At 47.9% G+C, this 12,926-nt stretch overlaps 1 protein-coding gene across 1 annotated transcript in view; it reads right to left on the bottom strand.

Annotated features, from left to right (window-relative positions):
- Nucleotides 1–12,926, bottom strand: part of EMILIN2 (elastin microfibril interfacer 2) — a 51,383-nt gene that overhangs the window by 26,503 nt on the left and 11,954 nt on the right. Inside the window, exon 3 of the mRNA XM_012652118.1 lies at nt 266–441. Coding sequence (XP_012507572.1) covers nt 266–441 — 176 coding nt within the window. The remainder of the gene's footprint in view (nt 1–265; nt 442–12,926) is intronic.

The raw sequence follows: 12,926 nt of genomic DNA on the forward strand, positions 1-12,926 counted from the left end.
AGCCACCGCGCCCGGCCCCTACTCAGATTTTTAAGGCATTGGTGCTGGCCCTAACAAAGCAACTGACTGGCAAGAAAGTTTGTCTTCCAATCGCTTCTGCTCCTGCAAATAAATGCGTCTGCCACATATGTCTACTGGAGGTGTCTATGCATGTTATTTGAAGAACCTGGAAAGCTCACCATTGTAAACCATAAACGCTATTGTTTGAAGGAGCACTGGGAATGTCAAGGTGGCCACGAGTAACAGCAGAGCGCAAATAAGTTACCTGTGGCTTTCTTCATGCTGTTTCGAGGCCGAGCGGGCATGGGGCGGGGGGTCTTCACGGGGTCTCTGGGACCTTCTTGGCAGTCTCCCCCTCTAAAGCCAGGGCAGCACCTCCATTCCAGCTGCGTCACCGTCTTGTACCGAGTGACGTATCTGGGTCTGAAGTTCACTCGGTATCTGTGGATGGAAGGGAAGGCATCTCTCTTTATTAGCTGCTGTTCTGAGCACCTCCTGGGGTTGGACCCAAATGAAGAGGGTCCAGGGCACACAGGGAGCTGCCCGCTTTCTCCAGGGTGACCTGGAGGGGTCGCTGGTCTCCTCCATCCAGCTCTGGCTCTGGGGTTCAGCCAAACTCAGCCCAGCCTCAGGGAGGCAGGGGCTCCCGGCATCTCCCCACCTGTCCCCAGCAGAGGCGGCGGACAACTTAGACCATCTCCACCCACAATTCCAGAGATTGACGTGGACACTTTTCAGCCCCCAAACTGAGTTTTTGTTTCACCAACAAACTTTTGTTCTACAACTCACAGCTTTGTGGGGATCTTTTCAGGTGTAACTCAGGGTTGTTTTGTTTCATGTTTTAAAGAAATTCCCCTGGCACCCCTGTCTCCCATGATATTCGTGTATCCTCCTCTGCGCCTTCCTTCCCTGGCGCTAGCAACGGTAGCAGGCCACGAGCCTCTGGAGACGGCACCCCACGCTATTCGTGTTCAGATCTTTTTACAAAGATGCGCTGGTCCATGCTGCCCATGACAGACTTCAGGAAGCATAACTGGAAGCATCCAAAACTCCTGTGGAAAGTGCACGTTCCCTGACGTGCTGGGATAGCACAGAGGACCTGCGAGGCTGGGCCTGGGCCACGACGGACAGCGACGGCCCAGTAGCCCGGGTGCCCACGAGGGACAGAGCCGGTGTCCGGCTCTGCAGGCGCTCTTGCTCACAGCACAGGCGAAAGCTACGGCCACACAGGACGGGCCCTCCTTGATTTACCCCGAATTCTATCTCCTGGCTTGAAACCACCGCACTCTTGAACCTCTTCACTTTCCCTGGCTTCCTACACCAGCGCTAGCAGCTGGCCTTGTTTGGGGACCAACTCCCAGAAAGAAACAGGCCTCGTGTCACTTCCTCGGGGCTGTCGTGTGCTGCTCATGGGGGAGCCGGGACCACTAGCTGCAGGGGCTCAGCCGGCCAAGCAGCTCATCCCAGCAAGTCGCGAATCACTAAACGCCACGGACCTCTGACATTTTCGACGGTCAAATCCATGACAATCAAATCCGGGGTGTAAGGATCTCTTCCGTGGGCAGGCGAGGAGCCCCTGCATGATCCCAAGAGACTCGCACTCTCCTAACGCCTTCTGCGGTCCCTGTTCGCCTTGGTCTTTCAGGGCAGCGCTGCTCCACCTGGGCTGACAGTCACCGGGGAACTGTGAAAACATACCCATGCCCGGGTATGGTTCGGATTTAGGTTCGGATTTAATGGGTCTGGGGAGGCCCAAGGGGAGCCTTTTGCAAGGAAAACTGAAGAGAAAGCCCAATAAGTAAAGTGAAAAAGCAAGGGCAAGTGGAGGGGGGACAGGCCTCCCTTCGGGCCCTTCGTTCTCTCATTCCCACCCCATCGAAGCCCCACTGTTTATATTTTCCCCTTCCACAAGTGAGAAAACAGAGGCTCACAGGGGTTGAGTGACTTTCCCAAGTTCAAACTGACAGGAAGTGGCAGGGCTGGGATTTAAACCCACATGTCCGCCCTGTACCCGACACGGCCCTCCCAGCACGCAGAAGCAGCCATCTTCTCTGGCAACTGCCTTAGATTTGAGGAAGTGGCCCTACCCAGAGATGTTCCAGAAGGCTCTAAAGGCTGGGCAAGAAGGCAGTTGACCCCCCACTCGGCAAACTCACACCCGAGCATCTCTCTCGTCCAGGCACATACCAGCCCTGGGTCCCCCCACCCCACCTCCCAGAAGAATCCTCTGTGTGGTCCGCGAAAATGTCAAAAAAAGAATAATTCCACTTCATTGTTTTGCATACTCATGGAGAGCATAATGCTAGAAAAATGTGTAATCTCAGAAAAACTGTTCCTCTGAGCATTTAAGCGTGAATGCAAAAATGTGTTTGGTCTTGGCTGGGTTTTGTTCATCTGCCAGTGGACGACAGTCCCTGGGGAGCCCTCTCGGCGAGGCAGAGCGGAGACCAGGGAGCAGACTGCTGGGCTCGTGTGCCCTGGCAGAGGGAAGACCCCAGCCCAGCCCAGGGGCCTTGACCCCTTTCGCATGGCGGGGTGTGAGAAAGGCCTTGCTTTGCCAACACACTTGGTTCTTTTCTTTAAAGGCAGCTGCGGCCACGGAGCCAGTGCCTAAGTGAGGGGAGTTCGCGGGAGCCCACGCCCGCCCCCAGCCCCACCCCGCGCCTCGCTCTGCGGTCAGGTCCTGGCCGCAGGGCTCCGTCGACGGCGTTCCTGACAAGTTTTCAAGGCTAAGTGGGGGAGAGGACTTCCTGGTGGGCAGCGACAGCTGGAAAAGACCAGGCGGCCACCGCCAGCCATGGGAAAGCTCACGCAGGGACATCGCCATGCACCATGATGACCAGAAGTGGCCGTGGGGTCCTGCTAGGCGGCCCTCAGGTTCAGTGCAGGGCTTTGGGGAGAGGACACAGGGCTTGTCCAAAGCTCTACTGAGATTTTCCCAGCAGAAAGCAGGTTCCTGCTAACTCAGCGGCCAGCCAGAGGGTTCCCAAGGAGCATTCCTGAGCCTCCCTGTCCATCACCCAAGGCCCCACAGGAGAACGTCCTAGCCAGCAAGCGAGCTTTTAAAAAACGTCAAGGCCTTCTAATTTAATTGGTGGGCTGGGGATACCCATACTTTTCAAAAACTCCCCAAGTACTTGTCAAGCACAGCCAGAGTGGAGAAGCCCCAGACCCAGGCTCCATGTCCTCCCTTCAGGAAATCCACCCACCCTCCGCCTGGGGCCAGGGGGCCTGAGCGGGCAGCAGGGGCTGGGAGCTGAGCCAGGCAGCCCAAGTGTCCCTGTGGCCCCTGGCTGTGAGCACACGGGAGATGCTCACTGGATACCTATCTAGCTAACTGCACCCAGCGTGGCGGCCACCAAGCCCAGGGACAGTCGAGGCGGCACTGGGCGGAGCCACAGAGTCAGACTCAGGCTGCAGTCTGGCTCCCACTCCCAGGCTGGGCTTGGGCCCGTGACAGCTACCTGTCCCTCGGGGGAGCCCAGCCACAGCTGCCTCGGACACCCATGGGGTGCCTGGGGGCTGTGACCCCACAGCCCTGAGCCTACCACTCTGCCATCTCATCTCTGCGAGCTCTCGTCCACTCTTCCCAACTCTCCTTTCCCCTCTTCTTCCTCAGAAACCTTTCTTGAAGGTGAAACAAGGGTTCACCATCCTCATGAGTTGGGCCACCATGCTGAGGCACCAGAGATTCTAACGAGAAGGAAGGTGCTGAGAAAAGGTCTAGAAAAGTCGCATCAGAGTTTTGGGACCATGAGACTGGAGGAGTCCTGCTAAAACAGAATGTGACGAAATGACTGTACCTCCGACAGCTCCCCACAAAGACTCCTTCCTACTGACCGCAGCTGAGACCTCTCTCCGAACACGCTTCAGTTCATACTGTGTTTGCCTGTTCAGGGTTCGTCTTCCCTGCCGGACCCTAAGCCCAATTAGGGCAGAATTCCTGTTGGTTTTGGTCTCTTCAACATCCCATTTTTTTGATTAATAGATTTTATTTTTTAGAGCAGTTTTAGGTTCGCAGCCAAACTGAGCGGAAGGTGCAGAGATTTCCTACACACCCCCTGCCTGCACACACACAGCCTCCCTGATATCAGCACTCCACACAGAGATCCATTCGTCACAACTGATGAACCCACATTGACACGTCACAGGCACCCAGACTCTGCAGTTTACATTAAGGTCACTCTTAGTGTTGTACATTCTGTGGGTTTGAAAAAATCTACAATGATATGACGTGTCCACCATTACAGTACCTTACAAAGTATGTTCACTGCCCTAAAAGTCCCCTGTGCCCTCTGTGTCCTGCCTGTTCATCCCCCTCCCCACACCCCCTGGCGACCACTGACTTTTTTACTGTCTCCATAGTTTTGCTTTTTCCAGAATGTCATGGAGTTGGAATCATATAGTATGTAGTCTTTTCGGATTGGCTTCCTTCACTTACTAACATGCATTTAAGTTTCTTCCATGTCTTTTCATGGTTTGATGACTCATTTCTCTTTAGTGCTGAATAATATTCCACTGAACATCCCCATTTTTAAACATAGTATCTGCCCTATTGTAGGTGCTCAATTATTAATCATTAATTAAATCAGTAACTGGTTAATCAAACAACTAATTAATGGTACTAGGTCTACTTGCACCAAGGTTTTAGGGAATCCGATTGTCCGTATTATAAACCCCGGAGTTATCCTTGGTCTAACCCAAGCAGATGTGGATTCCTGAGTCTTCGAAGAACCGAACCAAGGTCCAGAATCCTCGGGTTACGGTGACCTGGAGCTATGCTGTCCAATAAGGTAGCCGCTAGCCACACGTGGCTACTTAAATTTAAACTAATAATGTAGAACACTTAGTTCTTCAGTCACGGTAGCCACATTTCAAGTACGTACTAGCTGCAGGTGGCAGTGGCTGCAATAATGGGCAAACGAACGTCTCCATCATCGCAGGAAATCCTATTGGACAGGCTGAGCTACAGATTAATGAGATTGTCAAAGAAATCAGCAACGGACACACAGCTGTTCACCTCTTGATTTCTAACCCACACTGACTGTCTTCTTCCTCTTCCCACATCCCTTCTAGAACTACCAGCAGAAAATAAGCCCACCTTCCAGCCAAGAGATCATCTAGACAGCTGTTCCACAAGGTGAGGCTCTTTGCTCTGCATTTAGCATTTACCTGTATTTTATTTTGACACAGGCTACTAAAACGCTACACAAATTGAAAGCCCAGTGCTCCCTTGGAGACACTCACTCAGCAGGGATTTCCCCCAAGAACGGACTTTCTAGTAAACGCCTCTCCTTCCAGTCCCTGGCCTGCCCCAGAAAGCCCGGAGCCAACTCTTCCTGCTTCATTCCGAGTGTGTGGAAACAGTGCTGACTGGAACGGAACTGAGAGGACAGAGAAGAAAACAGAAAGAAGAGGTATGTCCCCAGGGAGAGAAAGTATCCTAGCCAGACCTGGAGAAAGAACACCTACCCAGGGAGAAGGAAAATCAGCATGTTAAGGTGAGAAGTCATTTCAGGGAGATTCAGAATTCTCACATGGGGCAGACACCACCCTAAGTTTCCATGGAACAGCAGTTCATTCAGTCACAGGAATTAACTTTTTTTTTTGACAGAGTCTCTGACAGCCCAGATGGAGTACAGCGGCGTCATCACAGCTCACAGCAACCTCCAATTCCTGGGCTCAAGCGATCCTCCTGCCTCAGCCTTCCAAATAGCCGAGATCACAGGCGCACACCACCACGCCCGGCTAATTTTTTCTATTTTTAGTAGAGACGGGGTCTCGCTCTTGCTCAGGCTGGTTTCGAACTCCTGAGCTCAAGGGATCCTCCCACCTTGGCCTCCCAGAGTGCTAGGATTACAGGCATGAGTGACTGCGCTTGGCCAGTAATTCACCTTTTTAAAAAATTGTGGTAAAATACATATAAAATAAAATTTAGCATCTCAATCATTTTTAGGTGTACAGGTCTGTGACATTAAGCACATTCACACTGTTGTGCAACCATCACCACCTCCATCTCCAGAACTTTTTCATCTTCCCAAACTCTGTATCCATTAAACTAACTCCCCGTATCCCTTCCCCCGGCGCCTGGCAACCACCACTGTACTTTCTGTGAATTTGATGACTCCGTACCACATATAAGTGGAATCATAGAGTATTTGTCCCGTTGTGACTTATCTCACTTCAGATAAGGTCCTCAAGGTTCATCCACATTGTACATGTGTCAGCATTTTCTTGCTTTTTACACAGTAACTCACTTTTACAAGGCTGGTCTCAGTGTTCTAATTTAAAAATTTACAAGACAGTGGACTACTTGTGAGTTTCTAGGAACTACTTGTGACATTTTGTTTGCTTGTTAAGGTTTTTTTTTTTTTCTGTCAATAAATAAAAAATGAGCCCAAAGTAAACATAGTTGAGCAGTAGAGGCTATCAAGTTTGAAATCAGAAGTGACTTCACAAGTATATTGAAGTAGTTCTGCCCCAGTGGAAGAAACGCTTTCCATGTGAATCCAGTTCGTCCCGCTGATAATCAAAAATTGGCCATTTGAAACCCGGTGCATCTACAAAGATAGTCTCTGCAATATTAGGAGGTGCACTCTGACCCCTGAGGTCCCCCAATGCTGACATTCCACAGCCTGAAAAAGTCTCTCTGCTCAAGGTAAAATGAAGGAACCAAAGGTCCCCTTCTTGGAGCTTAAAGTGCAAACACAAAAATCAGAATTTTCATCTTATTTTTTTCTGCCACACTACACATTTTTAACTAGATCTCTACATGAAGAAGTTAATAACATGAGAGTAAAGAAATGTGAAATATTTCACTTGGCTTTTTAGGAAAATTCATCTAAATTTTAAAAGCCTGAATGCTTGAGTAAATATATTTCTGAAATAGAAAATACATCTAATGAATCTTAAAGACTGATGACCCCTGATTAAAATCAGATTCCAATATGGCTTTATACATTTTTAAAAAACAACAGATCCTAAACCAAAGCAAAGTGTTCAAAATGAAAATATACTTATAGGAGACTGTCTGCTTCCCCAGTACAAAGGGTATGTTTGCTGGAGAAACCACGATTATAAGCTGCTTATTTTTCCTTTCCTCTTGAATTAATTTCCTTATGCACTTAGAGTGGCAAATTAGGTTTCAAAACCTAAAATCACTTTTCAGTATTTTGCCCTCTTCAGAGTTTAATGAGTAGCTATCTTCCCCACAATTTATCACCCCCCTTATCCCAGAAGAAATAATAATTCTACAGTCCTAAAGAAAGGCGGTAAAAGAAAACCACAGCAGCTCAGCTTCAAGGCTTAGTCCCAACTGGGCTGCAGCAGATAGTGAAGTTGTTATTCTTAGATTTACTAGAGGAACGGTACCTTCTTTCTGAGCAAACTCGTATGGCTAAAAATGACATCATCTCCAAGTGCAGGCTGCATCCAGCCCCATGAAATACAGCTTGCACATGTGTTCCCGGGAGCCCACGTTCTCAGCTTCGACTTCCCCGCTTTGAGAGACATCACAAAACTCAAGGCGCTGCCCTAACGGTGGGGTCAGGGGAGTGAACGGGGCAGCCCGCGGGCCTTAGCTAACTGGGGCGGCTGAACAAGAGCTGGTGGAGGCCCACATCCTCCTAAAGAATTCGTTTGGGGAGAGCCATCGCTGCTGCGAGCTGTTCCGCCCAAACACATTCTATACTAGTCCATTTCTCAAACTGACATCATGTTACCTCATTCCTGGACTGAGAGTCAGGGAACGCTGGTCTCGCGATCACTCCCTCACGAGCTCGTCCTCAGCGCCCCCACAGTGTGGCCCAGGGAACATCTGCAGCCTGGGCCTGAGCTCGCCGCAAACACGACTCTCCCTGTATGGGTTTCGTAATGCAAACGTTTCTACTGGGCTGCTGAACAATTCTATTTTGATTATTTCCTTTCCTTTTTAACTGCCTAAGTTCTCCTGACAAAAGTCACAATAACTCCGAAATCCTTTTTCCTGTGTTTCCCTTGACACGGCCTTTTTCTGGCGTGTAGCACTGGCCCCTCCCTCTTCAAGGTCACCCTGGGCTTTCTCTCCTTCCCGTACCTTCTGGCCACTCTTGGGCTTGTAGCTACCAACCCCTGTTCTCAGTCTTGCTTTTAGATTCTGTACCAAGAGAAGCGACCATGACATCCCGCCTGGAATCGATTTCCCACCTTTGGGTGAAGACCAGGGATGCTGACGGGCGCCTCACCAGGCCGCACCTGTAACCCGGTGCCCTCACGCGGAAGCAGCGAAAATCCCAAGACGATAGGAGTTTCTCTGCAGATATAAAACGATTTTCTTCTTTTGGGCTAATTCATTCTCAGTGTAAAAAAAATAATCTGGGAATTGAAAACACAGGAAACATTTGTGTTTCTTTTCTAATTTATGGCCACATGGGGAAAAAAGGACCAAAACATTATAACCAAGTGTCAAATTTCTTACACAGCCCAGACTAACGCAGTATTACTAAGTGTTTTTAAATTTGCGCTTCTCACAACGAGGTGGAGGTGTTTTCACCCACCTGTGCTCTGCCCAGAAGGGCACAGTTTTTCTGGAAGAGACCTACCACAGCCAGCCCTCCCCCAGGCCAAGGAGGTCGGCAAGTACAAGGAAGAGAGGGGGCCGCTGAGTGAGGAAAAGAGAAGAACCTGTTTGCTTCTAAGTGAGAAGAAAAGCAGCCACAGAGGAGGAAGAGGGGAAGAGGCGCTTCCCTCCAAGACGAATCAGGGTGGCCAATAGACTTTTAAGGTTGGTGACACCTAGGATGTCCTTTAAGTCACTTGTGTTGTGACAATCTCTAGTAAAGTCCTCACTTCTCCTGCAGGCTTGTGGAACGGGACGTTTACTAGAGAACTTGAGGGTACGGTGTCCCACACCTTGGCCGACCCGGTGAGGTGCTGTCAGAGCCAGCACAGGACCCAGGAGGCCGGGGCGCAGTAAGTCTTGAGATTGTCCCAATCTGTAGGGATGATCTGGGGCTTCCACAGTTCTTGTTCAACTGAGAGGAGTGAGAGAAATATATATAGCCTTTTGAGGTGAAAAGGGTGAAACTGACACCTGTTAAATTTTAAACATAGGTGGATTGCTTTCCATTTCTTTAAAATTAAGTTCATTTTTAAAGAAAGATTACATAGTTTTCACTATTTTGTTAAATAAAACAATTAAGATCTGTGGGTTAAGTAGTGTTTGTCTTCCTAATAAACATGGGCATAATCTGGCCCACAACCCAACGACTTACTATTTTGCTTCAATCAATTTTTACAAATAAAATACACAAGCAACCATGGTATTCTCAACGAAACCACAATTATTAATCTTTAAAATAATTCCCTCTATGTTTAGTATTACCTTTCTCAAAGAGCAGTTTTATATTTGGTCATCACAGCCTTTGAATAATGCCAAACCATTCTTTATTGTTATATAACATGAATCCTCACAAAATGAAAGCTGTACTGTATATCACAGAGAGAGCCACTTACGTGTTGGCAAATTTTTGTTGTTTTGTTTTTATTTTTTGGTGTTTTTATTTTATTTTCTTTTGAGACAGGATCTCCCTCTGTCTCCCAGGCTAGAGTGCAGTAGCATCATCATAGCTCACTGCAACTTCAAACTCCTGGGCTTGAGCGATCTTCCCACCTCAGCCTCCCAAAGCGCTTGGATTACAGGTTTGAACCCCTGTGCCTGGCCATCTTGATGAAAAAGTTTTAAAGGTTACACTGAGATTGCCAGCTAAGTAATCTAAATTACAATTTATGACGCTACTTGGGCTGATTTAACTAGAATCCACCATATCACAAACCCTCATTTTAGCTATAAGCTGCTGCATTCTCATTGAATATTACAACTATTTTCAAAGATTATGCAAATGTCATAATTTCCATTTAAAAATTACAAGACATGAGTAGTTGTTGAAATTTATGGTCTCCATGACTAACAACTAAGAACCAAACTCGGCTCATGTGACTCTTTACAATGGAAAGAAAGACAAGCCAAAAACACAGGCTCTCTCATCCATTCATTCGGCAACAGCAGGTATCCTTTGGGTGCCTACCAGGTGGTACCCAGGTGCCACACTATGGCCTTCCTTGAGCCATCAGTATCCAATGTGGAACAACCATACTTACATGTACGCTGTATGGACAGTAAACGTATAACCCTATTATCCATCACAACCACCGCTCTACGAGTCCCGGCCCGGCCAAAGATCAGTTCTATCAGATAAGACCCACTCGTTTCTCTAATTCTCAGTTACCTCGAGCATAAACTGGGATTTATAATATGTGCCCTTCTTCTGCCTCCCAGATATTAAAAGAATAAGTGTAGATAATAGCTATGAAAGCACTTTGAAACAATAAGCTTTATGTAAATGAAATTTATATACTGTGTGTTTATTTACCAGAAGGCAAAAATTTGTAATAAAACTAAAACTTTGAGTTCCTTCTATAATAGCGGACTCAACTGCCCACGGGAAGGACTATGGTTAGTTTCCAACTATCAGGTGATGAATAATGAGGTCCTGATTGTTTTGTGGATAAAAGTGATCCTGCCATAACTGTCGAATGACGGGCCATGAACTAATTTGCCTTCCTTTGCAACGCACAGTCCTTTCTATCAATACCCTTAACAGAGGACCACACAGCATGACCACACAGATCACTCACCACTCGGTGACACAAAGGACCACGACAGCACGCCCACACTCCTCAGATTCACCCACTCACATGCATTTGCATTCGTTGCCAGGTTAACATTTTGGAGGCACAGCTCTGATGGTGTCTCTGCTCAAAGCCTTCCATGACTGCCCTCTGCCTGAACCATAAAGCCCAAACACTCCCAACCACAGTGTTATGGGTCGAACTGTGTTGGAGTCCTAACCCGAAGTCCCTCAGAATGTGACTTTGTTTGAAGACAGGGTCTTTACAGGAGGTAATCAAGTTACAATGAGGTCGTTTTGGTGGGCCCTACTCCGGTATGACTGGAGTCCTTATAAAAAGGGGCAACTTGGACAGACAGGGGTGTACAGAGGGAAGGTGACAGGAAGAGACGTAGATGGCCATCTACAAGCCGAGGAGGGTGGCCTGGAACAGATCGGAGGAACCAGCCCTGCCAACACCTTAATTTGCTATTCCCTGTAGACGTCCCTTCATCTCCCACCTCCTCTAGGTCCTTGCTCATGTAGTTTTTTGGCTTATGGTGACCTTGGTCTTCTCCCACATCTGCATATATTAAGGTAGAACCTCCCCTCAGAGCCCTGCTGAGATGTCACTGCTTGCAAACAAGTTCTCAGATTCCTCCTGGCTGGAAATAATTTCTTCCACCTCTGAACATTCTCAGCACTGTGTGTTTCTCTTATTGCAGTTCTCGTTCCTGCCTTTCATGTTGTAATTATTTCTGTTTATGTTTCATTTTGCCTACTGAATGTGAACTTCTAGAGGGCAAGAGAGGGTTCCATGCCATATACCCATGGGGCCTAGATCTGGGCCAGACGTAGGCCTTGCACAAAAATATTTGTTTAATGAAAATGAGTAACCAACAGTCTTCAAATAATAAGTCTTTCAACCCAGTTGAGTTTTCTGCCAGTTCAAAATGATTTATGCTAATTATGCAGTTTTTGTCTCTTTGGAGAGACAGGTCGCCCGGGCTAGAGTGCAGTGGCACCATCATAGCTCACAGCAACCTCACACTCCTGGGCTCAAGTGATCCTCCTGCCCCAGCCTCCCCAGTAACTAAAACTACAGGCACATCCCACAGCACCTGCTGATTTTTCTATTTTTTGTAGAGACAGGGTCTCGCTCTTGATCAGGCTGGACCAAACTCCTGAGCTCAAGCGATCCTCCCACCTCGGCCTCCCAGAGTGCTAGGATTACAAGCTAATTATGCATCCTTAATCCAACATTTTCCAGGGCTATAAATGTAACATGTTTCTTACTCCATCATGGCTTTATCTAGTGTTCTACATGTGTTAGGTATTTATCATCTCAGTTGTTCTTCAGAAAATCAGAGAACTAACCTTACTATCAATATAAATGATTCTCTTCACTCTGGATTTCACCATAAACCTTCAGCAACTATGTACAGATGACGGTGTACACACCCCCCCCCACCACACACACATATACTATTCGATGATAAAAAGTCATCAACTCCTGCCACATACAACAAACAACACGGATGAATCTCAAAATAACTATGCTCAGTGAAAGGAGCCAGACCGAAAAAGAGTACATTATGGATGACTCTATTTAGATAAAACTCTAGAAAACGCAAACTCATCTATAGTGATGGAAGGCAGATCAGCAGTTTCCAGGGCGAAGGGTGTGGGGAGGATCTGGAGGGAAGGATTGATTACCAAGAGGCACAAGGAAACTTTTGGGCAGGCTGGACTTGTTCTAGATCAGCAGTTCCCCAACATTTTTGGCACCAGGGATCGGTTTCATGGAAGACAATTTTTCCATGGATGGGGATGAGGCAGGGATGGTTTTGGGATAATTCAAGTGCATTACATTTATTGTGCAGTCAAACCTCTCCGCTAATAATAATCTGGTATTTGCAGCTGCTCCCCAGCGCTAGCATCACCGCCTCAGCTCCACCTCAGATCATCAGGCATTAGAGTCTCATAAGGAACAACCGAGATCCCTCGCATGTGCAGTTTACAGTGGGGTTCATGCTCCTATGAGAATCTAATGCCACCATTGATCTGACAGGAGGCGGAGCTTATGCGGTGATGCAAGTGACGGGGAGCGCTGTAAATACAGATGAAGCTTCGCTTTCCCACCTCACCTCCTGCTGTGCAGCCGTTCCTAACAGGCCACGGACCAGCACCGGTCCACGGCCTGGGGGTTGGGGACCACAGTTCTAGATCATGATGTTGGCTTCACTGGTATATACATATCAAAATATTAAATTATACAAC

The sequence above is a fragment of the Propithecus coquereli genome, unplaced genomic scaffold (genome assembly GCF_000956105.1).
Source record: "Propithecus coquereli isolate 6110/MARCELLA unplaced genomic scaffold, Pcoq_1.0 Scaffold38, whole genome shotgun sequence".
In the NCBI taxonomy this organism is placed as follows: domain Eukaryota; kingdom Metazoa; phylum Chordata; class Mammalia; order Primates; family Indriidae; genus Propithecus; species Propithecus coquereli.